The sequence below is a fragment of the Xenopus laevis genome, chromosome 4L, assembly GCF_017654675.1.
Source record: "Xenopus laevis strain J_2021 chromosome 4L, Xenopus_laevis_v10.1, whole genome shotgun sequence".
Classification (NCBI taxonomy): Eukaryota; Metazoa; Chordata; class Amphibia; order Anura; family Pipidae; genus Xenopus; species Xenopus laevis.
This window is the reverse complement of record NC_054377.1, coordinates 82,360,315-82,388,124: the sequence shown is the minus strand read 5'-3', so window position 1 is coordinate 82,388,124 and position 27,810 is coordinate 82,360,315. Positions and strand designations below refer to the sequence as shown.

General features: G+C 37.0%; 1 protein-coding gene across 2 annotated transcripts in view; it reads right to left on the bottom strand.

The window, feature by feature from the left end:
• The window catches only part of plpp3.L (phospholipid phosphatase 3 L homeolog), a 39,701-nt gene that overhangs the window by 8,067 nt on the left and 3,824 nt on the right, over positions 1-27,810 (bottom strand). The window contains exons 2-4 of one of the 2 annotated variants that reach the window (XM_041589347.1): positions 11,249-11,403; positions 7,358-7,638; positions 5,905-5,962 (exon numbers count right to left, since the gene is read on the bottom strand). In XM_041589347.1, coding sequence (XP_041445281.1) covers positions 5,905-5,962; positions 7,358-7,638; positions 11,249-11,403 — 494 coding nt within the window. Of the gene's footprint in view, positions 1-5,904; positions 5,963-7,357; positions 7,639-10,756; positions 10,915-11,248; positions 11,404-27,810 lie in introns of both variants that reach the window. The other variant, NM_001093922.1, reaches the window with a different exon arrangement.

The window sequence follows — 27,810 nt, the reverse complement described above, 5'->3', positions numbered from 1 at the left end:
TATTATTGATGGTTTCCTAACCGAAATGTGTTTATTTAAATGCACCTTAACTTGCTTTGCAAGTGTGAAACACAGCTTTCCAAAACTAAGAGAATGCTGCATTACATATTCCCCACAGTAAGCATATGTCTAGGGGTGAATACTTAAAACTATGATCTCTTTATGTAAAATTGGATTTTTATGACCCCATATTTTTCCTTGGTAGTACTTCATTCAAATATAAATTTGTCTTAGACTACCAGTGATGACTACAAGTGTGATGAGAGTATTCGGGTTCTTTTTGATTAGGCACATTACCCATGAGCATCCGTCCAAAAAATGACATTACATGGAGTTGGTTCTGGAATAGTCTCTAGACCTATTGAATTAGCCTGTGTTTAATCTCATTTAGCCTGTGTTTAATCTCATTTAGATGTAGGCTGTTTGGCCTGTGTTTGTGTGAACACACACATATACCACTCACATACCACTCACATACCACAGCCAATCAATAAACACAAATCGATACATGTTTTTTCTACATTAATCGCCATCCCTGTAGGTAGGGATCAAAAGGGATGAAGTGAACCAACTACTACATGTAGTAGTGCACGAGAACGCTAGTGAGCATGTATGCAAATTAACTCTTTGGTTTTCTCAACAAAAGAAATGCCCATACATCATGTATTGTTTTCAAAATCCACATACGTTAATTAGTTGACAATGAATGAAATGTCTCCGCAATGTCCTACATTATAATGCCCTACATTATAATTGCAAAAGTTGCAATTGAAGGACAAATTACATATTGCTGTTCTGGATGAAACAAAAACACATTCCTTTAAAACAATGATTGTCCAGAAAAATGGAAAAATAAAATGAGAAATGAATGTTTATCTACAAGGACACATACTAAGGTACTTGTCTGGCAGAAGCAAAGATACGTTTTTTTTTTAACCTGACAACAGCAGTACGCATACCAGATAAATCCACCTTTTTCACTATACAATTTAAATGCCATGGCTATAAAGCACTATAGATATCAGTACTGACGGGAGAACATAAAATAACATTATACTGTCATTGTCTGCTCTATGTTATCTTGCTGCTGTTTCCGTTGAACTTTGGGCCTAACCCACTTCCCAGGTTCCTGTGGGAACTGATGGAAACAAAGAGATGAGGCACAGGAAAGCTGAATACTTTTGTCCCACAAATCAAACATGACTGTGGACAACCAGGCAGAGATGAGTGTTGCAAAGGAATTGACAGCATCCACCGACAGATCGCTCCCTTCCTGAAATGTGGGAAGGAAGTTAAAGGGATTGGGCTGGCTGTTGAATGTGAGAGGTTTTGACATATATTTTCAAGTTGTTACATACATGTCCGGATGTGTGTGTGCAATATACAGGAACAAACCATGAAAAATATCCCAGCTCAAATAATGTTTAGCTATTTATTTATAGATCATATGGCAGACCAAATATCATATCTGGGGGAAGAGAATGTGCAATAAGGGCTCAAACATAAAAGCCTGAGTCATCTGAGAGGGAATCAGCATAACAAATATTAAAAGAGACCATGCAGCCAAGAACTGCATCTACGGCCAAACAGCCTACATCTAAATGAGATTAAACACAGGCTAATTCAATAGGTCCAATTCTTAAAATAAACTTGCATGGCAACTATCCTGACTTCATTGTTCTGGAAAATTAAACCTTAATAGCTTACCCAAGTTTAATTAAATAACAATTGCCCTTTTTTGCAGGCCTAATACAATTCTTTGTCATGCACAGATACACTCAATAAATACTGTAGAAATATGGGTACAAAATGTATCAATTAAATAATGTCTATTATTGTTTATTGTCTATTATTGTTTGGTCATATTTGTTTCCATGGGTAAGCATCTTCAGTCAGCTATCTCTGATGTTTCTGACAAAGAAGCCCCACCTTCCTTAAAACAATTCGGTTAGTTAAAACAACTGATCAAGGAGCTGGCCTAGCCAGCAGGAATTGCATTATCATCTGTTTGGATCTGTTGACCTCTTCAAACACCTTACTCTGACAAGACAAAGTCTTTCCTTTGACATGTTTGCTTTCGTGACATGTCTATAGCTCCTAGCACAACTTCATTTTATCAATGAACTGGCCTATCACTGCATCCTCGGAACAATGTACACAGATAGGAATCAATCTGCGTACGGCTAGTGGTAATGTGATCTGTTTGGAGACTGGAAGTTTGCTTTTAGAGTCTCCTTATCACACAGGGAGACTGAAAGTGGGTGGAGGGAGCTAAATGCCATAAGTAGAATGTGTATCAAGAGAATCATTTAGCGATTTACTAGGATTACTTCTCCAAAGAATAGCTGATTATACATTAATTGATTTGCAGTTGTACCCTCAAAATAGCTAGCTCTTCTACTAGGTGCTGAAGGATCAGACATTGAATAAACATTCCATGAGCATATGAATATATAAAGGAGTGAATGATAATGCTGGAGAAAAAAAATTCCCTTTAGAGGTAAAGGTGTAGGGTTAGTGCCTCTGTAATAACCGGTCAGCCCAATGCCACTTTATTTAAAAGAAAGTCTCGGAAATTGAATCACTAGCAATCACTGTGCATGCGTTTCTACAAATCCCGTTGCTAAAGAAAGGCGAATTGAATTTTTGGTTTTCATTAGTGTTTGGTCTTAACGTCTTAAACAGGCCCTTTGAAATTAAGCGCAGTCTACCAGCGACACGGTCACAATACACTGGAAGGGAGTGGGCTGAGTTAGGGAAATGAAACACCTGAGCTGTAGCAGAACAATATTGCTAGTCAGTGGTTGATCTGTGACAGTAATATGGGAGCCTGTAAAGAAAATAGTTCTCCAAACGATGGTGATAAATTATTAACCCATCGTTTCTTCTAGTTGCTTCATTTTCTGATTTTAGCCTGTATGCAAAGATTGACTGGATGCTGGGGCATAAAGAAATATCACACTGGGGTGCCTGCAGAAACCATGCAGAAAAGGAAGTAGGGGCATGATGCTTTCTGGAGTGCAATATAATTAAAGTTAAAACTAAGTTTGCACCGTGCAGTAACCTATAGCAATCAGATGTTTGTTTTACAACAGGCAAACAGTATAGTTGCAACGGGTTACTGGACTGATACAAACAGTGATCCTTTAATTACATTACCCTCTAAGACACCTTTAAGTCTAGGCCCAGACGGGACAATTAAATGCTATGCAAAAAGCCTGACAGTGGCTACTGTGGCTAATACTATACTGAATCATTCACTCCTACCCTACCTGCTCTGTCTGCTGAATGCTGCACTTCATCTGCATTCAATTGGACAAAGCTGATTGACTAAGATGTGCGGTGCCAGATTTATCTAGCATTGTGGTACAATTTATCTTGGTGTCTTGTCTTCTCATTCATGGTGTATTGTCACATTTAATCATAGCCTAACTCTAAGTAGCAAAGGACCAGCTCATTTTTTTTTTAAAGTAACATACATAACATTTAGATTATTATTGTTACTGAAACAAGGTGGGTGCAGTGTTCTTAGTGGGAAGAGCCTGCTGATGTTTCTGAAAGTTTTTATATTGAGCACGTACCAAAGTTAATAATTAATTTAACACAACTGACATAAAAACGTTTAAAGATTTCAGATAACACAAAGCTTAAATATTACATTTTACCTAGAGGCTCACAGGGCACTGACCTATGAAGGTTATGACACACGACTGCCTGAGGCACTTTTTTGGTAGAGGGAAAACACGCTCCAAAGTGCCTAAAACAGCCTCTATATAGATTTACATTGTAAATGGCCAAAAAAGCACACTTGTCATGTGATAGTAGCCTGTAAGTTTGCACAGTTGTTTTTAGGTGATTATCAAACCACAAGCATTTACATTAAAGTCTAGGGGAGGCTGGTTTGGGCACTCATTTTCAGCCTGCTTAACACTGCACTGTCTCAAAGCTTTAAATCTCCCTGTATATTATAGTTCCCCAGCTATGCCAGAACTATAACTCCCACTTCTCCAACAGATGCTGGTGAAGATCTGGCAGTTTTCAAAATCATGCCCCAGACATAATTGCTATAATTTATTGTGTGACAAAATTAAATAAATTGTGGGTTAGTTTTTTTTTAAAGGGTACAATGTTTAATCAACAAGATGCCATACATATTTAAAATCAGTGTACTCTCTATCAATAGGCTGAAATCAAATGATTTTAAAACTATGTAGAAATATGAAATATGATCCTTTGTTGTGACAGCGAATTAAAGCATGGTTAATAATTACCCAGTATAATTAAAGGGGACAATTGCATGAAAAAAGTATCCCTTTAAAAGCTGATAACAATCCAAAAGGAAATGTAAGCACATTCCAAGGTTTAGATAAAATAATCGTCAAGTGCATTCAAAATACCATTGTGTCCACACAGCCTATTGCTACAAATGGCTTTCTTGAATAAGAACAAAAGGCTGCATTGTATAGCAGTTATGTGAGCTACATGCAAAATCTAAAGTTCTAGTGTAACTGATATTTCTAACCTGCTTTTATATAAGTATTCTTGGCGACATACATTAAAAAAAACTTTAAAGGAATTGTACGAACAGACATCTTGCCATGGGCACAGGTCATTTTGCATAAGGAAAAGCCACAGCAGTTACTATTTATAGAACCACCTCTATATTACAGAAAAGTGGAAGCAATGGTTTGTGTTAATGTTCAATACAAAACTTTAATTGAGAAGCAAAAGTAGCTTAACTTCTCTTTTATAACCTAAAGTGGGGGCAGAGACTGTTAAAAATGGTTAGCTTGAATACGTAAAACAATGGTTGGTCCTCTTTATAGCAGCTTAGCTGGCTAAAAGTTTTCTCAGCTTTGGAAAAGGGATATACTATATATGTTTGCAGAAATGTTGATGGGAATTGTGCATTGGAGGCACGAGGAAACACAGTACCATATTTCAGCCAACACCTGCAGCAGGTAATATTTCATAGCAATAGTGATTCCATTTCAGCTGAAAAGTCCATAACGGTTAAATGCCTCTGTTCACATGTCATTTCACAGGCACTGAGCATAGTAAATTAAGCAGTATTTAAATCGGATGCTATGATTACCAACACACAAGTGAATGTGTAAGGCTATGTTAGGCATTATGGGTCCCAAATGTCATTGTTTTGGAGCTGATAATTTAGATAGAATCTATACAAGCATCTACCTGTCTGTCATCGAATTCCCTCATCAATTTCTTATTTAAAATTGTCATGAAAGTTGTTTGATCACACTTGTTTTCATCCAAACAAAAGGTAAAAGGCCTGCCTAAAGGGGTTGTACTGTATGTGGAGTGGGCAAGGCATAGTCAGGCTGGGGAACATGGTCAAAATCAACCTCTTAAAGGAACAGTAACACCAAAAAATGTAAGTGTTTTAAAGTAATGAAAATATCATGTAGTGTTGCCCTGCACTGATAAAAAAGATCTGTTTGCTTCACAAACACTACTATAGTTCATATAAACAAGCTGCTGTGGAGCAATGGCGGAAATTGAAAAACAGCTATATGGCACAGGTTAACTAATGGATAACAGATAATACCATTAGACAGACAGAGCTTATCTGCTATCTGATGTGTAACCTGAGCCTTTTCTCCTTTGAATGGCTGCCCCCATTACTACACAGCAGCTTATTTATATAAACAATAGTAGTGTTTCTTAAGCAAACACATCAGTTTTACCAGTGCAGGGCAACACTGCATTAAATTTTCATTACTTTAAAACACTTATTTTTTGACGTTACTGTTCCTTTAAACTGCAAATGTTGGGTATGCACTCTGTACTCTCCCCATGCCTCTAATAGTGTTTATTTATTACTTCCTGAACAAGTAATAGTTTATTGCTCCCTGAACCAAAAAATGAAATTTGGAAACTTACCACCAAGTACAGCATGGTGTACATAGAAAATGAAGCATGGCCGGAGAAAAATGATTTTCTGAAAAAGAAAAAGAGTTTTTATAAGACAATATAATAATAATGCATTATGCAAAGTTTGACAATATAGTACATAAGTTACAATATATATATATATATATATATATATATATATATATATATATATATATATATATATATATATATATATATATATATATAGACAGCACATAGTGGATAGCTAGTAAAGGTGGCCATAGACACACAGATAATATCGTAAAAAACAAGTTTTTGTACGAAAATCGGTGCATGTATGGTGGAAAAGAGCCAACCGATATTGGCAGAAGACTTGTATATCGGTCAGGTGGTCGATCGTGTTGGACGGAAAATTATGATCGGGTGCCTTTGAAGGCACCCAAACATCGGCCATTGTTATTGCTGAATCGTCAGATACAGGTAGAATTCTATTGTTTCTACCTGTATATCTGACGATTCAGCTCTACATGTATGTATTGAAATGAAGGATCTTTCTTAGAAAGATCTTTTCCAAAACGATCGTAATTGTTTTTTCTAAGGCCACCTTAAGATATTTTCATAGGGATTTTGCACCTTAAGGCTTCTATAGCAGTTCTCTGGTATCAGTACCTTGTATACATATTATGTTAGCTGAGGGATATAATTGCCCTTTAATACTTAATATACCTGAAGGAAAAAAAGAGTACAACATGCATGCTAAGTGTTCAAAGAAAAAACTATATTTGTCATAAACTCTGTCTGTTAGGGGCTGATTCACTAAGCTCGAGTGAAGGATTCGAATGAAAAATACTTCGAATTTCGAAGTATTTTTTGGGTACTTCGACCATCGAATTGGTTAAATTCGTTCGAATTCGAACGAAATCGAACGAATCGAACGAAAAATCGTTCGACTATTCGACCATTCGATAGTCGAAGTACTTCCCCTTTAAAAAAAACTTCGACCCCCTACTTCGGCAGCTAAAAGCTACCGAAGTCAATGTTAGCCTATGGGGAAGGTCCACATAGGCTTGCCTGCGATTTTTTGATCGAAGGATTTTCCTTCGATCGTTGGATTAAAATCCTTCGAATCGTTCGATTCGAAGGATTTAATCGTTCGATCGAACGGAAAATCCTTCGATCGATCGATCGCAGGATTAGCGCTAAATCCTTCGACTTCGATATTCGAAGTCGAAGGATTTCAATCCGAGGGTCGAATTTCGAAGTATTTTTAACTTCGAAATTCGACCCTTAGTGAATCGGCCCCTAAATGTCCAAAAAGGACAAATTATGTCAGCAGTGCAAAATATTCACATTAACAAACATATGTGTACTTGAAAGCAAATGAAAGAAATAATTGATATTTGGATGTAACAATCAGGAAGCCAGACATTTTCTGTAAAATTCATCAAAGCATTCATATAACTGAAACATCTGCAGGTACCTGGCTTCCATGACTTTGTTTGGAGGCCCTCTGCATACATAATTTTCAATGTAACCCAAGCTGCAGTTGATTGTACTGAAGTCTGGATCACAGACATTCAGGAAATGTGGGCGCAACCGCCCAATAGCCACTTTGGCAATGTCCGTGAAGGACTGACTAACAGAACAGCCAAAGGCAAAGCATCCGACTTGCTTGTACAGGGCAGCCACATAAGGATTCTGGATGAAGGAGCGAGGTCTTTCTTTTAAGTAGTGGATTCGGAAGAATTCTCCCACTATTATCTGCAGAAGCAAACAAAACACAAAGAGTTAGATAGTTACACAGCATAACATTTAAACCCTGATGTATGCACATACCAATCTTACAAAGATAATAACTTATGCAGACAAATAACAAAATTACTCACTGGGCTGCAAAACATTTATAAAGCAGATACAAAGCAATGCCATAAGTATTACCTAAGTATTCATTCTAACAACATAACTGGCTACTTAAGGTCTTTCCTGTTCTTTCATTCTTAAGCCTCCTCCATTTAAACCCTGTTTTCCTCAACCAGAAAACAAACCACTTGTTTTTTTGCTGCCCACTAGTGCAAAGCCCTCCATTCATGGTATACTCTGGAAGAACACACTGAATATTATCCCTTCTTGTAGCCGCAATGACTTACAATGCGCTAAATTCAATGTGCGGAGATTATTGGTAAGATACCAGTTCTCTGTGCTAATGCAACTTGTTACAAATGAATGTTTATTCAAAATACTCTGTCACCCGTGAATAGAAATTGCTTGTTTCTCTCTATTGAGGAGGATAATACATTAAACCTTCCCCACCCTTTCAACTAAGATATCAGTGTATGGAGCAGACAGCACAAATGTATTTGCTGTGAAAATAATAGAGTGGACGCAGGCTCAGCCCTTTTCACATTTTTTCATCCATTACGTCCTATTTACACATGAATGAAGTAAATCTCGGTATACCAGTCATCGCTTGCTTTCCCACATAGCTAATTTTGTTTGATGGCATGTGTATAATGTTATCCCCTACTTTGTGCTGATATTAATTGTAATGTTATTGCAAATATTATATTTTTAATGTTGGAAATCCTTGCCACACTGGAGAGGCAGGTTCTGTCAACAGAAAGTTCTATGCATATATATTAAATAAATGTGCTGGGAGTTGCATAGTATAGTAGCCTCCAATTCTGCAGTATGAAGTTGATTTTTTATTCTGTCAGTCCCTTTTGACCTCAGGGGAGTTATTTTATCTCCCCTGGCCTTGAGCATTTAAAAACACAGATTCTGAAAGAGAGAGGGTCAGTATACTGCATTGAGCTATTTTAGCAATGCAAAATAAAGATGAGATCTTTCAATCTATCATGCAAGTACATACAACTACAATTAAAATAACAGTGCAATAATCTTACACTTCTAAAAGGCTCCTATGGTTGGCTGTTGGAAGATATATCTTAAGCAGCCATATATTTTATAAATATAATATATTTTAGATTATAAGGCCTTGCAGCCTGGTTTTATGTCAATTGCTACCTGCAAATTATGCAGGGCTTTACAATACTTTATAATAAACATTATCTTATTAAAAAGGTAACACTGGTGACTGGGGTAATGAGTAACTACTTTACTTTATATGCCTTATCATATGGCGACTAATCATACTTTGGGTAATATCCCTTCAGATTCAGATCTCCATGAACTAGTAGCCTGCCATTTGAACTTTGTGGAAGGGAGATAAAGTGTGGACGTGTGTGTCGTGTGGCTCTTTATTTATTTTGTTTGTGATTCCTCATCCTTCTCACTCTGCTGTGACGCTCCTTGGTGGTCCTTATAATGACACAGATGTAGAAAGCTGTAAATTGGGGAATTAAATCCCTCTCCTAATACTAACAGAGCACTGCTTCTATTTTCATAGAAAAACAGAACTGCAAATGAATTTGCACACTTTTTTTTAGCAGCATGGCAAGAAAAAGTTTCTGATTTTTTACAGATGTTGAAAGCATTCTGGGGTAATTAAAAATGAGTTGGGAAAAAAAAACTATTTTAAGCTGCTGCACTCATGAAATAGCACATTGTTGCTATTTTATCTGAACTATTGTTGGGCCTAGTCTATAAATACACCATTACTGTTTGGTACATGTTCAGTATCCTATCTGTCATTTGATCTAAGATGTGATCCTTAACAATAAGATAAGCTGTGTGAGAAGAAGATACCAAAAGGCATTAAAATATCTAGAGGGACTTAACACTTCATTAAGGGTAACGCATAAGACTGTTCCACTTTAACTTTGCACTATGACCTATTCATGTGGTTTTTGTGACTATTCATAAAATCTAAGCCTAAAAAGGTCAAGTCATTATACTATTTCATAAGCAAAACCACCCACGCACTACAGGGAATATTTATAAACTTGAGTTATCTATAGTAGTTACATAGAAAACAGCTTTGTAAGTAAAAACTGAATAAGAAAATTGCATTTCTTGAGCACATTTACTAACAATGCTGATTTCTATTCGCAAGTTTACGACAGTCATGTGCCTTCTTATGCTGCATCACAGACAATTCTCAGCTTTATAAATATGCTGTTTTTAACACATTACATTGGCAGTAAAAACGTTGAAATAAACAAATGTTTCTGCTTTATAAATGCCTCTTAATGTTACATACCCATGTGACCTTTAACTGTTGTAAATAGGTTTCTTTAAATGCATTCTTGTCCATTACAGAACAGAGATCCATGATGTATTGAGTCATCTTCATTAGCACTATGATGTCACTTGTACAGGGACCTAACAAGCACCCAACATATCTACCATTTTGTTTGCTACATAACAAGACACAAATAAAGACAAAGATCTTCCCACCACCATTGCAAAAGCAGATTTAAAAAAAACGTGCATTTATAGTTGGTCATTAATTTAAGAGTATTATTTAAAACTCTGTGTTTGTAAATCGTAGAGAGAATTTGAGTAATGAGCTACAGAGGTAGAAAATAGATTGAACTAAGGATGTAGAAGCACCATCAGATCTATGGAGAGAAATAAAATTGGAAGAAATAAATCACTAGAATGTTGGATTGTATTTATTATCTTTATCTGCCTAACTGAAGCTAGGTGTCAAAGTATTGGGACTTGAAGACCAACAGCTTTTGGATGGTCAAGGTTCTCGCCATTTATATATAACTAGAGTTATTTAATAAAATCGGTGGTAGAGTTTTGTTCATTTAATTTCATGTTGTGCTCCCACATGAAGCTATGTTGGGTCAGTATGGTCAAAACAGCCAATATTTTCAACTCTATTGGTTCATGTGAGGTCAATTTAAGACATATAGAAGAAAAGAGAGAAAGAAAGCTGTTTTTTTTTTTGATTGAAAGATTGTGCACTTACAGCAAGGATGGCAATAAAAATGCCAACAGCAGAGAGCACAGCATCACTAATGGTTTCTCCTGAATTGGCAGGATACTTGATACTTTCATCACCACAGTAAAACCCTCGATGGTATGGTTGGATAGTGCTAGTTTCAATTATCAGGAAAGGTAGCCCAGCTAGCGAAAGAGCAAGAGAGACACAAGAACAAAAAAAAAAGTAAATACATGATAAACATCAATTAAACACAATGCAACAGCACAGGCCTTCTGAGACAATGCAAACTTTAAAAAATGACATAGTGTTCTCCCAGTGTTCTATAATACTTGATTGTAGACAGTGTCACACAATGTTGCATTTTTGTTTATTAGGCTCAGTGGCTTAAAATATGTCTATTAAGGCATAAAGCACTTGGCCCCATCGTTCATTTCTACCCCCTTCTTATTGATGAACTGATTGTGGGAGTTTGCATTATCTTGGATGAGACTTGTGCGTTGCGCAAACTTCACTTACAGTGACTAATGCCACCAACACCCCCACTGTAAGAAGCAGCGGAACAGATACAGTGTTTTTCTTTATTTCATATCTGATGCTTTCATCACTGCAGAAAAAGCCCCGCTGGTAGGGCATGACAGCACATTTATTCAGCACCACTGCTGGCAGGCATGCTGTGAGGACAAATGGTGAAACATCAAAATCACAAAGGGCAGTGCATTTCCTTTTAAACTCTTCTCTTGCATAATAACATTCAACAGTTCATTGATATTTTCTTTAATATTATTTAAACACCATTTTTATTACACTGGAAATATAATGAACATTATATTAATAGTTACAAATTGCATTACTCCTCCTGGCAACATGGCAATGCACAAACTTTGCTTACGTACTTATGATCTGTTTCACATAAATCAGTATATACAGGTCAAAGGCATCATTCCTCTAAACCAGTCACTGTTGCAGAAATGCAATTCCCAGAAACCCACTGCAACTTTTGCAGACATGTGGGGTTAGGAAATCCTTATGTGGATGCCTATCCAACGGCACAATAGGAAGATTCTTATAAGTCAGTTGTGCGTTAATAAAAGGGATGCTCTATTGTTATTAAAGAAAATGTTTAGCAGTGAGAACCTGCAGCACAAATACATCAGTGTTTGTGGTGATTGAAGCAATGCAGTTACAGATGAGAATAGATGAACTGAGGTCAGAGGCTGGATAGTTACGTGGCTCTTTGTTAGGATTCAGACTCTTCTACAAATGGTTTTCATTTGACAGATCTGTAAAACACATGTTACTACAGATAATAAAGCTCTTTGGAATGTTAACCACTTACTCTCTAAAAGAGACAGTTCTGTCACAAGGCTGGCACATGTCCTGGTTTTTTTTAGCAAAATACATGATTAATCCTTTTATTGCTTGACAGCCCATTCCTTTTACTGAAGAGGTTAAATACTTTTAGATGTTACCCCAAAAAGTTGGCAGGTATTCTAAACGGATCAGTCCACTATGGAATGCTTGGCCATCAGGCTGAATACTGGACAAATGAGAAATGAATGCATGTTTAGAACCCCTAGGCTAGAGCAAAATATGATCAAGTTACTTATAAACTTTTACTGAGTTTTGTAGATTAAGAAGGGTCTACACAGTATAAGCCATGGACTACCAACTGAAGACTATTACAACATATCCCACAATAAGAACCTCAGTTGGAAATAATATCTTGCACACAGAAATCTGGTTCTCTCAGATTTTCTTTTTACTTTCCCATAAAAAGAAAAAGTCTATGGTTCATACGCCTTAGACCCAGCTTAGATTCAGACCTAAATAAAAATTTATGGTTTGCATTATTACAAAACTTGATAGTGCCCACTAACCAGACAGGACAGTAGCCATTATTGAGTTCCATTTTAAATATTTAGGCAATCTCTTAACCCACCTACCCTGAAAAAATCTGAGCTGCAAAAGAAAAGATGCCAAACAGCTTAAATAGCTAATTAATATGTCAAGAGCTGATTGGCATTTACAGTATCTACCTCTTCTGTTTGCTCTGTATAAATCCAAATGAGGAGGCAGTAATTTACTTCAGGCAAACGAACAGGTTAATGTTCACATCCACGCCATAAAGTCGAGCAGGCAGGCTGAAACTGATACCTGGAAATTTCGTTTTGATATTTGGTAGCAGCTCATTTTGGGAACTGGCCCAGGGACTAAAGGAGAGTGAGATGCCAGAATCCTTTCGTAGGGTAGCCTGGCATACTGTACCTGCCTCAGAGCTCACACTGTAAATATTATGATTTCATGCATGTGACAGGGGTGCTATTTTAAGCAGTTATGGGCTACCGGTCTTGGGGTACGTGTAAACCTCATTTATTTTATAATATATGCTTAGATTATTTAAATTGGAGCAAAGCCAAAGTTGCTGTTACTGAATGTGTTTTTTTCCTGCATTAATTTCTTTGAAGCTGCACCATTTATGAACAAATTATGTCTCTGAATACACCTATGTATGTTCATGTTTTTTAGGACCATTTATGTTCTACAACCACCCAGGCAGTGGTATTAAATGACAGCACGCATACAAAATGTATTTGCTGATAAAATGAATGTGCTCATTTATTTATATTATGATGCATATATTTGTCTGGTCAACATAAAATGCATGCCTTTCAGTTGCTTAATCTATTATTTTTCATTGGAAATATGCCGACTTCAGCTCCTGCCTACAGACAGTCCCCTGCTAGCTATGAATATAACCTATTGCAAATCCCGTCTTTTTTCAACCCCCACCAACATAGCTATGTAGTGATGCAAACTTGATTCTAAAAAAATGCAATAAGGTGGTATAATCTATTTAATGAGGCTAACTATCTGATACTTTAAAGTACTGACAAGGCTCAAACTCATTAATCAATTATACCTATAAAGTCCCTTTTGGAGAGACTAGGGATAATATCCCAAAAGTTAATGGGAAAAAGTCTGTTAGATTTAAGGAGGTTTATAATGGTCCATTGTACACTTATATATTCTAAGCAAATATTTAATACAAATTGCATTGGTTTTTAGGTTAATGGCATTGAAACATATTTGTCCACTTCTGCAACGCCGGTTATTATACTTGAAGTGATCTCCCCACCAGCCAAGACTCACTAATGCAGAGAATAGCAATGGATACTCATATACTCTGGATACAGATACTCTTTTAAAAAAAAAAAAATCATTTACAATGCTTTGTAAATGCTTTTGTCTTTTAAGTCCATCTTCTTCTATATTTTTTCCAGATATTGTTCATGTTAATAATGTTATAATGGCCTCTAAATAAGTATGTTCAGTGTTGCTGCAACCAAAACCACAATGAGAGTTTGTCCCTCCTGATTCTCAGAGAAAACTTACCTGAGATTAACAAATTTAATATACAATAAACTATTTTAATTAAAAAAAATGAATTCCCTTGAGAACAGTGAGTTCCCAGAAAGTAATAAAGTGGCTTATATTTGACACTGTTCTTAAATGTGCTGTTCCAGAAATAAAGCAATGACACAATATGCAACCTATAGCCATTGTGGTCTCCATGCAAAACTATAGAGCAAGTTACCTACGTAATTTGTATGGTCACGAGCTTTGCTAGTTACACTAAACATATACAAAGTGACTATTGCAAGGCACAAAGTATGACAGGTTCATGTTACTGCCTCTAATAGGTTGTCTGTGTCTAGTTCAGAATGGCCATACTGTTTTGCACAACCTCTGTAATAATTATATCTGATCTAAATATAGATTCACATATGTGTGTCTGTACAGCCTCAGTCACACATGAAATAACCTGAATACCATCTGTTTGTTCAATAAAAGTTGTTACAATGTGAAGGAAGTTGGGGACAGCATTTTGCTATATAATCTAACATCTGCAGCCGGAAAATACTCATTTTGACACAACTAGTGAAAGTAACTATTATATACTGTTTTCTTTCTGTAGTTGCTAGGAGTTTAGGGTGAAGCACTTTGTTTAGCACAGGAGTGCCCATACTTAACTAAAGCGATGTCTACTTTTATTCATGTTGCCCCATTATGATCTACATCCATATAAGAATTGTTAGCATTCTGTCCCGTGGAAAATATTACTTAAATATTGATTTATGGGCAAATGTATATTGCTATATTAAATAAACAACAATTTATGTAACCTTAATGTAATACATAAAATAGGAGGGCGATTTAGACAAGCTGTTTGTTGACAGTGTCTTGAGATCTACTGATCACCAACTAAAGGTCTACTGATAGATCCCGATCTACCTTTTGGGCACCCCTGGTTTAGCAGAATATTCATTGCACTATGATATCTCATACACTCCAAATACTATTATATATTTCTAAGCACAAGCAATAAATAAAAAAATGTTATACGGTGGTTATACATTTTGATTAAACAACTTCACTTACTTAATGACACTTACTTATCTACTGTTCTAGTAGATTTAAGGTACGAGGATCCAAATTATAAAAAGATCCATTATCGGGAAAACCCCAGGTCCTGACCATTCTGGATAACAGGTCCCATACCTGTATAGAAGGCATCATGTCCAGACTTATAATTACAGGGCTTGCCAGTCTAATGGTGGATACAGATACTCAGTGTAAACTCAGTGAATACTGAATAATGTACAGGTGCTGCCTATTAACATAACATTATTATGCATTCATCACTGCAAAGGATAATGTATTCAACATCTTTTCTTCTGGCCATAACTGCGATATACACAGTATAGTAAAGCCGTCCTTTCAAAAGTTCCTAATTACTGGAAGCTATATGGAGGACAGAATTGTTTTGTACAAAAACTACCTTAATGTCCTGTTTCCACGACTGTAACATATGACATCTCTGAGTCTCATAAAAACCCCTAATGGTAAACACAGATTTTATGCAGGCCCGCAATGAAAGTTGTTTCATGAATGACTGGCTAATGAAATATCCAATTAAACTGATCCCAGGATGGGATAGTAAAGCACCAGATTTATATATCGTATGGCTTTAAGTAGTGTTTTTGTAGCCAACTCTGTCAATGTTTCTATTGTAAACGTGGAAACCTTCTTCAGAACCAACAGCTGCCACCTGCGCAAATAACATGAGGATATAGCTGTGTAACAAAATCCAAGCACTGAAAGCTTAGGAGTTTAAAGGTACACAGTCAGAGATTTGTATCCTTCTAGAAACTGTCTAAAAACCTGTATTATATGTATATGTGTTCCAGATTTACAATAAGTGTATACTAAAATTGAGCTTGGCAACGTCCTATAAGGAATACTACAGATTAAACACAAGCAAAACAACACAGTATTTCAAGTGCGTTGCCTTTGATTGAAAAACTCCATTGATGCTTCCAAAGTACATTCCAACCAAAATGGTATTTAAGTTCATACTAATTATTCTTGCATTTGCTTGATCACCTGGCTTCAATGAGAGTTTTGCTATGCTAAATCCCCTTGCTTTTGTGCTGTGGCATGAAGGTTTGTATGGATCATGTGATCACAAGGGAAACTTTTTAATTCTCACAGGAGAGATTTCACTACTTTGGTGGCTCTGCAGTTGACCTCCATTCAAAGTATTGTAACTCCCAGGAGGACAAAGACATTACTGTGAAGACGGCATTGTGTGAAACTCGAAATTCTAATTCCCTGTGATGATAAGCAGACGTGCAGGACTGAACAGGTTAATCTGAACCTTGGCTAGCAAAGCTGTCACTCACATCATACCCAAGGACAATGTCTACAGTGTTCCCATACACAAAAATAAAGATGAATAACTCAAAATGTCCTTTTCAGACCTCTACTAACAATGTTCTGTCCTGCTGCCTTGCAGTATGTGAATAAAATGTTCAGAAAATGAACTTCAACAAGCTCAAGGGGAAAACGGCTTCTTTTGGCTTCACTGTGGTGAAGCATCAACAAAGAATTCTCTGTTCAATTCCTTTCATTTTCTGTGCCAAATGGAGGCAAACACTATTCCTCTCCACACAAGGCTAATGATATTTTCTTGGTATTGAAAGACAATAAATGCAAGTGGACATAGGTAGGGCAGTGTTATTGATTTGGTATAAAAAAAATGAAAACAAAGTGAAGAATTTGTCCTGAATAATCAAATAGGATTTCTACATGTTCTGTGGAAATGCTGAATGTTGTAATTAATCAGGCAGTGAGCACTTTACTAAGTAGAAGCTTTGCAGCTTTTCAATGGGTTGACTATAATAGATCCTGCAAAACAAGAATGCTTCAAAAGCCTGGAGAAGAAGAAAACACGGTTTTGGCAGCAGTGATTGGTTTCTGGGGTTGTGCAATTTGTAATTATCTGTAAATCTAAGGCCAAACCCTGACTAAAGGCAGAAAAAAAGTTTTTTTTCTGGTAATTTTGCTCATTCCCACTAATAGATAGAAAAGATTTCCTATTACACTGAATCATCAACAGTTCAGGGACTAGTTTTTAAAAGGATGCCTTCTTAATTTGACCAGTAACACAACAAGACAATATAAAGATAATTATAAAACACAATGGTGAATTGTGCAGGCACAGCAGGATACCTGTATCAGATGGAGAAAACTGGTGAATGCTGCATTTTTTCTTGCACTGATATCACGATCATGCTGAGTCAGATCTCAGTCAGTGCTATGCTTGTAATTATTTCCAGTAGCCCTCCAGAAACAGCATGAGTACAGCAAACATCATTTACCTGAGGTACAGGTATGGGACCTATATCTGGAAACCCCTTATCCAGAAAGCTCTGAATTATGAAAAGCCGGTCTCCCACAGACGCTATTTTGTCCAAATGTTGAAAAATGATTTCCCTTTTCTCTGTAATGCTTGGTCCCAACTAAGATAGAATTAATCCTTATTGGAAGCATCAGCCTAATCTGTTTATTTAATGTTTACATGATTTTCTAGTAGAGTTAAGGAATGAATTATGGAAAGATCTGTTATCTGGAAAACCCCAGGTCCTGAGCATTCTGGATAACAGGTAATAGGAAAATGTACCCGTGCGAAGAAACTGTAATTTAATGTACTTTCTATTTAAAAGATAATATGCATTTTCTGATAAGGGCATTTCTTCTTTTGCCATATGAATGATGCCGCTACATCTTTAGCTGGCACCATCTTATCACTAATGCACTAGAACATCAACAGAGAGAGGTGATATCTCATATATGACTGAGGACTTCAGATAACAGTGTTCTGATTACAACACCAACCTCTCCTGTCAAAACTCTAGTGGGAAACTGGGAACATATACAGCACACTGTCATAATACTGCTCTGCTGCTGGCATAGGCAAAATATGCAATTTTTTAAAAAGTCATGAATAAATGGGACCTTTACTTAGGAACATTATGTGCTGATTTGCTCTCAACAGGCTGAAGTTTCAGTTTATCATCAGCTGGCTGGCTTTCCTGAGAAGATCCCAGCCCTAGTTACTTCATAACTTATTAACAATTTTATTACTAGCCCGGTAACAAAACGTGCCTGTGTGTTTATTTTCAAATTAATTTGTTAATGTGTTGTCACTTCATTTAATTTATTGTTGCTTCATAGTTCTCCGTGTGAACCATGTAAATGTTGATAGTACCAGGATTGTAAGTATGTATCCATGGATATGGGTTTTCTATGCTATAGCAACGGGAAAAAATGAAAAGGCCATGTTTGGGTATAATATTGTGTAAAGAAGTTCCTTAAAGAGTTATTATTCTGGACAGAGAATTTGCATTTCTTATCATAGGTAGGCCCTTACATATTGCCTAGTCTGTGGTGAGTTTATATCTCACAAAACAACTCCTACAAACAGTTCTCAGATGCACAGAAGAGTAAAAGATAATGAAATACTTGTTTGAGTTTACTGAGAAACAGCATCTGAATAAAGCATTCCACAGATAAGGGAGTACTCTTTTCTCTCAGCAAAAAGGTCCATGCAAAACAATCAGTGCCTTTCATATCATTTAAATATTCCTATCAAATTGAATTAATCATTTCCCGAAGGGTTATTTCGCTGGGTATGGAGTTGTCAATGTCAGACCAATAGGCACAAAATAAAGTAGAATTTCTTTAGCCCTTGAATTTCATGCACACAAATGCTCCAGACACGGCCTCCCATACTAATCGCACTGCTATTCAGTTTAGCTTCCATCTGAATAGAAACTGACAATGAGCCAGAGGCGAACTGAACCTGTTTTACAAAGCTCTTTCATTCTGAAAATGAAATGAAAGTGCTTTTTTTCCAAGGATATCTTTAGTGAAAGTTTATAAAACACTGCTCTTTAATTGGGAGATGAAAAGTTCTCACTTTTCCTTGTTTAAACACATAACTTTACTCAGCATATACATTACTATAGCAACTATAAATAATTACAAATAGTCCTCTAATAGTCACAATTTATTGTGTCATCATAGACTTTAGTGCTATGAGAAAGACAACAGGCAAAGATGAATTTCAATGATAAAACAATAACACATTAACAAATTATTGGTTGATGTGATTTACACACATTATCGATATACATAAATTTAAAGGGATTTTGCATATATGCTTGGTTTACTCCCTTCATAGCATGAGATGTTACATTTGTCACTTTAGCCACTGATCCTACGCTGACTGTTGCTATAATAGTCGTCTTTATATAGGGGCAAAAAAGATCTGTTTCTTGAAATATTTTGTCATTTACATATCAATAGAAAATATGTCTTATTTACAAGATGCAAAACAGCAGCAGCGCTCAATTATCCTCTGCAAAATAAATACTATGGGTTTTTAGCTTGTTGCTATGGACACTGCACTCAAACAATAACCATTGTAGGCACTTTTGAAAAGCTTTGGTGGGAAAAAATAACTGGCGTTGGTTCCTCTTGTACTTATGTACAGCATGAATTGGCGTTCACAGAGGGATTTCAATGGCCAGTTAAAATGCATAGTACAATGTTGTATTCACTTTTCAAAGATGCTAAATTAGATCAGGCAGTTGAAAGGAGTATTGTCCCAGTTTTATGGCAGGGTTACTTCTCTGTTCCTGTTTAGTTCCCAAACAAATGGCTAAATGCCACAATGCTTGAAAGGTAGCAGTTTCCTATAACATTTCACAAAAAAGAAAAGAAATCGAACATAGTAAATGTGCTGGTGATGATACATTTAAAACTATTACCTTATGTGTTCCAAAATGACAACCCAGAAGCAGAATGTTTGGCATGAGTACAATGTATTGCTTGTGAAACCAGATGGGGCTTTACAAGCGAGGAAAGGCCCAGAGGTTTCTGCACTTTACCTACTTTCCAGTTAATTGGCAGCACAGCATGGCAGGTAATAAACACATTGATTTGTTGGAACTCTATCAATATAATGATTGAACTAATGAGCACATAAGGATCACATGGATTTTTGGATGCACTCTAGTTGCTTGTCACTTTAAATGGTGTGTTTAGAACAGGTAAGGAACAAAGGGATCTCTAGAGGAACTCCAATTTGACCACCCAGGTGGTGGGACAAACAGAGACTGATCAAGTTGTCTCAGCCGCTGACCAACAATTGTTGTGTTGTGTGCTATCAATAAAGTAGACCTACAGCCACCTGTCTTTAATTCACCCATCGTATATATGTGAATTGCCTATTTATGCAGTGAAACCAGATAGTGTTGATGCATTTGAACACCCTACTTACCAATGTGTGCATAGAAGCAGTTATATCAGTGATTGTTCTGATCACATGTGGGCATTTTACAGTTACACATCATGGCCTTCTCACAGAATGGCCTGTGCACGCTATTGTGTACACTTTGAGACTAAAAATGGAATATAGAATAGTTATGCCTTAAATAAAATACTCCAGTCTTTTCCTGTCAGCTGTTCTAACAAATTCAGTCAATACAACACATCCTAAAAGCTCTTGGAGCTTTGCCAATGTAGCCTTTCGATAAGTAGAGAAAATAGCCCTGTATGTAATACAGGCAGGAAACAAAACTGTTTTAAATATAAAAAGTAAATACAATAACCACAGATGTATTTGTGTGTTCAATAAAAAGTGACAGCATATTCATCACCAAGGCATTCCTTTTCTGATTAGTCTGCACAGGCCCCTGTTATGAGCTAATTGTTGCCCCAGGGTCAGATGATCATATCAGCCCAATATGGCCCACCATCCATGTGACTAAACTTGGCTTGCTTAAGGTAAGGGATCTTTCAGTGTATGACCAACTTAGAACCAACTGGGTTGGCTCAGGATTGGCAAATGTGCTTTGTATAATTTTTCACATAGGCAGCTCAGGACTTTGTATTTTTGTTTCACTCTTGGTTTTGAATTACTGAACTTCTTATTAATGTATCTGGACTCAAAACCATTTTGCCTGTTCATATGGGTAGGACCTGCCACACATTTACCAGTCAGAGCAACCAGATAAATCTCATGAATAGACTCTTATGAAATAGTAGCCTCTGGTGGCCAATTTGTGGTGAAAGATGCTTACTATTCCCCCAAAGATTACAATCTAACCCTCAACCTCATACACATGGGAGCAATACAGTTATAAATATTACATTTTTAGAATGTATAACTTGTCAGTATAATTAATCATTTTGAGCAAAAAAATGCAGGAAATTTTTGGAGATGTTTGACTAGCTTTCCAAAGCACTAGGTCAATTTAGGTTGTTATTGATTTGTTATTACTATATGGAGAATTCTGCTGTAACAGGTTCAAACTGTGGATATAAATATAGATCATATAACTAACTAATTTAACCCTCATTAAATACATGACCCTCAATGTTATTATACACACTTATAAGGAGTCATATAGTGCAATGGAAGTTGCTTCCATTAATCAGGTTTCACTCCAAGTAGGACCAGATAAGTCTCATATTTCACAAATCTGACCAAACTTTACAGTCAGCTGAAAAACTTTTGTCCATTAACATTTTTATTTTCCACTGTTTCAAGTAGCAATGTGCGTATTGGCAACTGGTGGAACCGTAAGAAAGAAAGCAGCGTGTGACTGCCAGATGAGTGAAAACTTTCATAATCAAATCTTTCCAAAACGTGTCAGGCATGCCACTGCAATGGTTTAAAGCTTTTTCCTTTTTAAAGATCGACTGGGAGGATCTAATTGCCATGAATAAAAAGTAATTATGAAGAAAAACAGCTAACAAGTGACTGAATTTCTCTTGGAAATTCTAACCACAAAAAAAGATCACAGATTACCTGCTGTTTCATTGGGGTTGCCTGTAAAGTTCAGTTTTCCCATTTGAGCTATACCAACTCCATTTTTGATCTAGGCAACAAGCAATCCTTAAAATGCTAGCTAGGCCAACAAAGACTTTCTATGTGAAATGTAACATGTTCGTGGATCATGTAGCGCAGGAGGGGTTAACATTTCCACTCCTTTGTATGTCTATGTTAAAATTATTCCAGATGGTTCTCAAAACTCTTCCACTGCGCTAAAGAAGGAAAAAGAAACAGTTCTGTAAATATTATTAACAGGGTGGGCGAAATTAGTCCAATCTGCCGCCTAGCATTGATGACATTCTTGAGATTTTCGTTAACAGCCTAAATATCATATTTAAAAATAAGGAAATCAGTAATTATTTTTTCAAGGGGGCGTGAAACAAACCCTTATAAACAATTACGTTATATAAGAAGGGCTGCATAGTACAGAATTTGCACCTGTCAAATACAGTCTGAAAAGTATATACAAAAAATATAAATATTATTATGATGTTTGCTCTCCTTGTATATGGTGCAGAAAGGATATATATAATCCCATTATATTCAATCTGTCTTCCTTTTAGTCTAGCACCACTACCTATTCCTTAAATATGAACCAAACTAATCCCTACACACTAGAAAAAAAACATGTCACTTGAAGCATTTTCACTGCCACTATTTAAAATTGGGAACCAGAGGAAGGTGGTCTAGATTGACCATAAGCACCGAGTTACAATATCTCAGTGGTGCTACTTAGTGGCGTTGATGATATTGCCCTGTGTGACATACCTCGGATCATGAGCTCCATTGGGGCAGGGACTGATGTAAATGTTGTATTATCCCTTTAAGGGCTATTCCACACGGGGAGATAGCCTTGCGTTTGCGGTCGCGGCGACAAAGCGCCGCGCCAGTCGCCGCGACCGGCGCAGGCGACAGTTTTGTATGGGCGCCTATGTAAAAACGCCTGTGCTAACCACACGAGGCGATGCGCTTTTCAACAGTCGCCTGAAAATGCCTCGCCAGGCTTTTTCAGGCGACTGTTGAAAAGCGCATCGCCTCGTGTGGTTAGCACAGGCGTTTTTACATAGGCGCCCATACAAAACTGTCGCCTGCGCCGGTCGCAGTGACTGGCGCGGCGCTTTGTCGCCGCGACCGCAAACGCAGGGCTATCTCCCCGTGTGGACTAGCCCTAAAGCACTGCAGACTATGTTGGCACTTTATAAAGGATAGTAAAAATAATAGGTATTGTAGAATGGCTGTAGGCTATAGTGTATAGTGAGTTGGTTTGGTGTAATTCGTCAATAAATGTTTCTTTTAGTCACAATGAATAAGGATTCTCAGTTAATTACTGACAGTAAATGACCTGTTGATGAAAAAAGTATAAACATTCTAGGGGGAGTAAGGGGGCAGATATGCTAGAAAAGGAGTGGAGAAGATTCATTAAACTTTATTGGAAGGAGAGGGAGGTTGCGACATTCAGTATGTTTACCTACTTTTTAACCTACTTGCAATAACCAGCACCTCCAAAGGACTTTCTACCCTAACAGATTTAAAGGGATTCTGCCATGATTTTTATGTTGTAGATTTTATTTCTAAATTACACTGTTTATACTGCAAATAATTCACTCTACAATATAAAATTTCATCCCTGAACCAGCAAGTGTGTTTTTTATTAGTTGCAATATTGGTGTGTAGGCAGCCATCTTAGGTCATTTTACCTGGTCATGTGCTTTCAGAAAGAGCCAGCACTTTAGGATGGAACTGCTTCCTGCGTTAGGAAGCTGGATCTGGTTACCTTCCCATTGTTCTGCTGATGGGCTGCAGGGGGGGGAGTGAGGGGGTGATATCACTCCAATTTGCAGTACAGTAGTAAAGGGTGACTGAAGTTTATCAGAGCACATGACTGGGGGCAGCTGGGAAACTGACAATATGTCTAGCCCTATGTCAAATTTTAAAATTAAATATAAAGAAATCTGTTTGCTCATTTGAGAAACACATTTCAGTGCAGAATTCTGCTGGAGCAACACTATTAACTTATGCGTTTTGAAAAAAAAACATGTTTTCCTATGCCAGTACCCCTTTAAGATGGTGCACATCATCAATAAAGAGTTCAAAGTGTGTGTAAATTCGTGAGCTGAGCTGTCACTTCAATAAGGCTCAATTTATTGCTTTCCCCTCATACAATAGGTTAAAACAAAGTAAAGCGCAGAGACATTACAAACTTCCCCTCTGTATGTGGAGGTTCCTTGCTGTATGGCAGTTCTTGATGCTGTTAGTACCATCTGGCACCACAGTGTTCCCAGCAAGGGGGCAGATGGATCTCAGAGGGTGATTAAGTAACATTAGAAAAGTGACTATTGATTCCTATCCCTAATGTGTTTGTAGAGGGTTTTTTTTTTAAATAGTTAATGTACCTTAGTGGATGGGATACACTTACAAGAAAAAAAATGGAGTCTACCGCAATAGCTGTGTCAACCAATTCCAAGCCAATTGCAACTATTTTACACCGTGTAGATATATATGTGTGTAGATACAGAGGCAAGAGAGAAAAACCGCACCAACAGGTCTTTATACAAAAATAGAAAACCTTTTATTCAACGTTTCGGCTCGACCGCTGGAGCCGTCTTCAGGAACAAAAAAATTGTGCATACCACCAAACAAACTTAAATACCCCAATTGCACGCCAAAAGGGAAGTGACAAGGAGTGGGAGTGTGTACTCTGTAACCAATCAGTGCCCAGTACAGAGTACACACTCCCACTCCTTGTCACTTCCCTTTTGGCGTGCAATTGGGGTATTTAAGTTTGTTTGGTGGTATGCACAATTTTTTTGTTCCTGAAGACGGCTCCAGCGGTCGAGCCGAAACGTTGAATAAAAGGTTTTCTATTTTTGTATAAAGTCCTGTTGGTGCAGTTTTTCTCTCTTGCCTATGACTATTAACACATGTAACCAGCACACAGGCATTGCTTTTTTCGGTTATCCGTGTGCACTGTACTCAAATTTGCTATTTATATATATATATATATATATATATATATATATATATATATATATATATATATATATATATTCTCTACAACAGAAACATCAAATAATGGTAAGGAGTTTTTGTTGGAATGCATGTTTCTCAATAATTACTAATCTGTTGCTGTGCAAGACATTGCAAAATACATTTTCAAGATTAGACTAACTGGAGCCAATTTCAAATAAACTGTCATGCTACTAAATGTAAATTCAGTGTCGGACTGGCCCACCGGGATACCAGGAAAACTCCCGGTGGGCCAAGGTGTCGGTGGACCCAGGTGTCAGTGGGCCCTTGCGCTGCTAAACATTTTTTCTACTCATTCATTCTGCACCCTGCTGCAGTGGCATGCACTTCTTGGCTCCTGTCGGGGCAAGAGGGTTTGCAGGAAAGACAGTTTAGAGAGAAGGGACACCTTCTGTTTCAGTCTCAGGAATTCAGCAATAATGAAGATCTGAATTTGCTAATTAAATGCTCACCACACCCTAAGTAAACATTCTCTGACTGACAGCAGAGGTGCCTTCCACTAATTTAGTATTTTTTTAACAGTCACATCTGAATGAACATACAGTAGTCTTGGTGTTTCCAAAGTTTTCTCTTGTCAGTCCTGTTTCATTTCATTATTGTCCAGTTTGTTGACATAAGGACACAATAGTTTAGTCACTAGATAAATGTAAACCTTCAAAAGGGGAGGGGTGACGTAGGGGTGCTTTAAATGCCAATGCATTCTTCAGACCAGAGAATGGCAAAAAATACCCCTCCTTTTTATCTAGGCTCATCCACTTGGAACTTTATGTCCAAGACTCCATCACTTTAACATGGAACAAGGTGAGGGAGGGGTTGAATGTCTCTGCCTGCCTAAAGGGGTGTGTAGAAATGGTCCCTGCAAGTCAGGCAAAGACCATCATGGTTTCTTCTTAATCCAAGGTATCATGTATGGCTATGTAAATATAGATAGTGTATACTCCCCCAAAACAATAAAATAATCTTAGGTCAGCAAGGGGTGTTTTTCCCTTTAAACTGGCTATAATATTTTCTTATGGATGACTACATCTTATCATTTATTTCAGCACTTAAAAAGAAGTATGATATCATAGATCTGTATTCCTTAAAGGAGAGCTAAACCCTAAAAATTAATATGGCTAAAAATACCCTATTTTATTTACTGAACTTGTTGCACTAGACTTACGTTTCAGCTTCTCAATAGCAGCAATAATCCAGGACTTCAAACTTGTCACAAAGGGGTGGGCTTTAAGCAGCTGTTGAGAAGTTAAGTTTAGGGGTCTATCAAGAAGAAAATGAGGTTGGCTTGTAATATAAGTTGATGCTACAAGACTGGTGCTAGTTGTACTGGTTTCTGTGCTGCCATGTAGTAAGTATCTGTATTAATTTCTAATCAGCCTTATATTATGACATTTATACTCTATGTGTACTGTGAACATGTGAAGGTGGGAAGCAACTGGGGCATCTTTGGATGTGCAGAACTTCATTGCTAAAGGGTTGTGTTTGCCTTGGCTGGTACAAAAGCCCAAAAGTTTAGTTAAATTACCAGTAACACCAAAAAATGAAAGTGTTTTAAAGAAATTCAAACATAATGTTCTAGTCCCTTGCACTGGTACAACTGGAGGGTGTGCTTTAGCAACACCACTATAGTTTATATAAACTAGCTGCCGTGTGGCCGTGGGGGGCAGCCATTCAAAACTCAGTTTACACAGCAGATACAAGGTGTACTCTATAGAATGGCATTGTATCCTAAGAATGGAGTTATCTGCTAAGTAGCCTGTGCCTTTTCTCCTTTTTGATCTTGCCCCCATGGCTATATAATAGCCTATTTACATAACATGTATTAGTCTTTCTAAAGCAAATACATAACTTTTAACAATAATATTAATTAATTAATTATTTTATTTTTTGGTGTTACTGTTCCTTTAAGCTTTCATTTGCCTTTAAGAAATGCTTACTAGTGTGTGTGTGTCCAGAATGTATCACCAGCTGCCTAATGAAAAAAATGTAAAATTGATGCATTTAAAGCACTCAGCATTCTCCTTAAAAATAAACATTATGTTTGTCCATGAAAAGACATCCACAGCTTGGACCAGCTTTTTCCTGTAGCAGAACCCTAGTGTTACTCAACATCTGGGATCCTATCTATTGTTTATTTACAGCCTTAATACTCCACACGTAAAGGCTCATGAGCTATCCTAACATGGAAAGCAAATTATAAGGAGATTAGCTACATACTGATCATCCATATTATGATTTCAATCTGTAGCTATAAATAAGTCTTTCTGAAGTTAAGATACTGTTCAGTGAAATCAAATCTGGAGATCATTATTCCTTCTTCAGACTTCTGCATGTCAGGAAACCTTATAAGCTCTGTGTGATATTCCATTTCTGTTTCATAATGGCACAGATTCAATACAGGCTTTATATTTCATAGTCATAACCAAGGACCTATAAGTTGTCAAGCATACACTTATACAAATCCACATACACATACTATTATAGGATCATTCTCTTGGACAAGAGAGCTAACTTTAATTCACTAAAAATACTGTTTTGCCCTTAGCAGCCTTTAAATAAAAGGTGAATAGTGCCTGCATATCTAGCATAACTGATACTTATCCCAGAACCCTATATTAAGAAAGATTTAGTGGGGACAGTTGCCCTGACAAGTTTTATCTACCTGGATTTTACTATTGAGTGTTGTTCTTAAATCTACTAGTGAGCTGTTATCTTGTGTTAGAGAGCTGCTATCTGGTTACCTTCCCATTGTTCTGTTGATAGGCTGCAGAGGGAGAAGTGATATCACTCCAACTTGCAGTACAGAAGT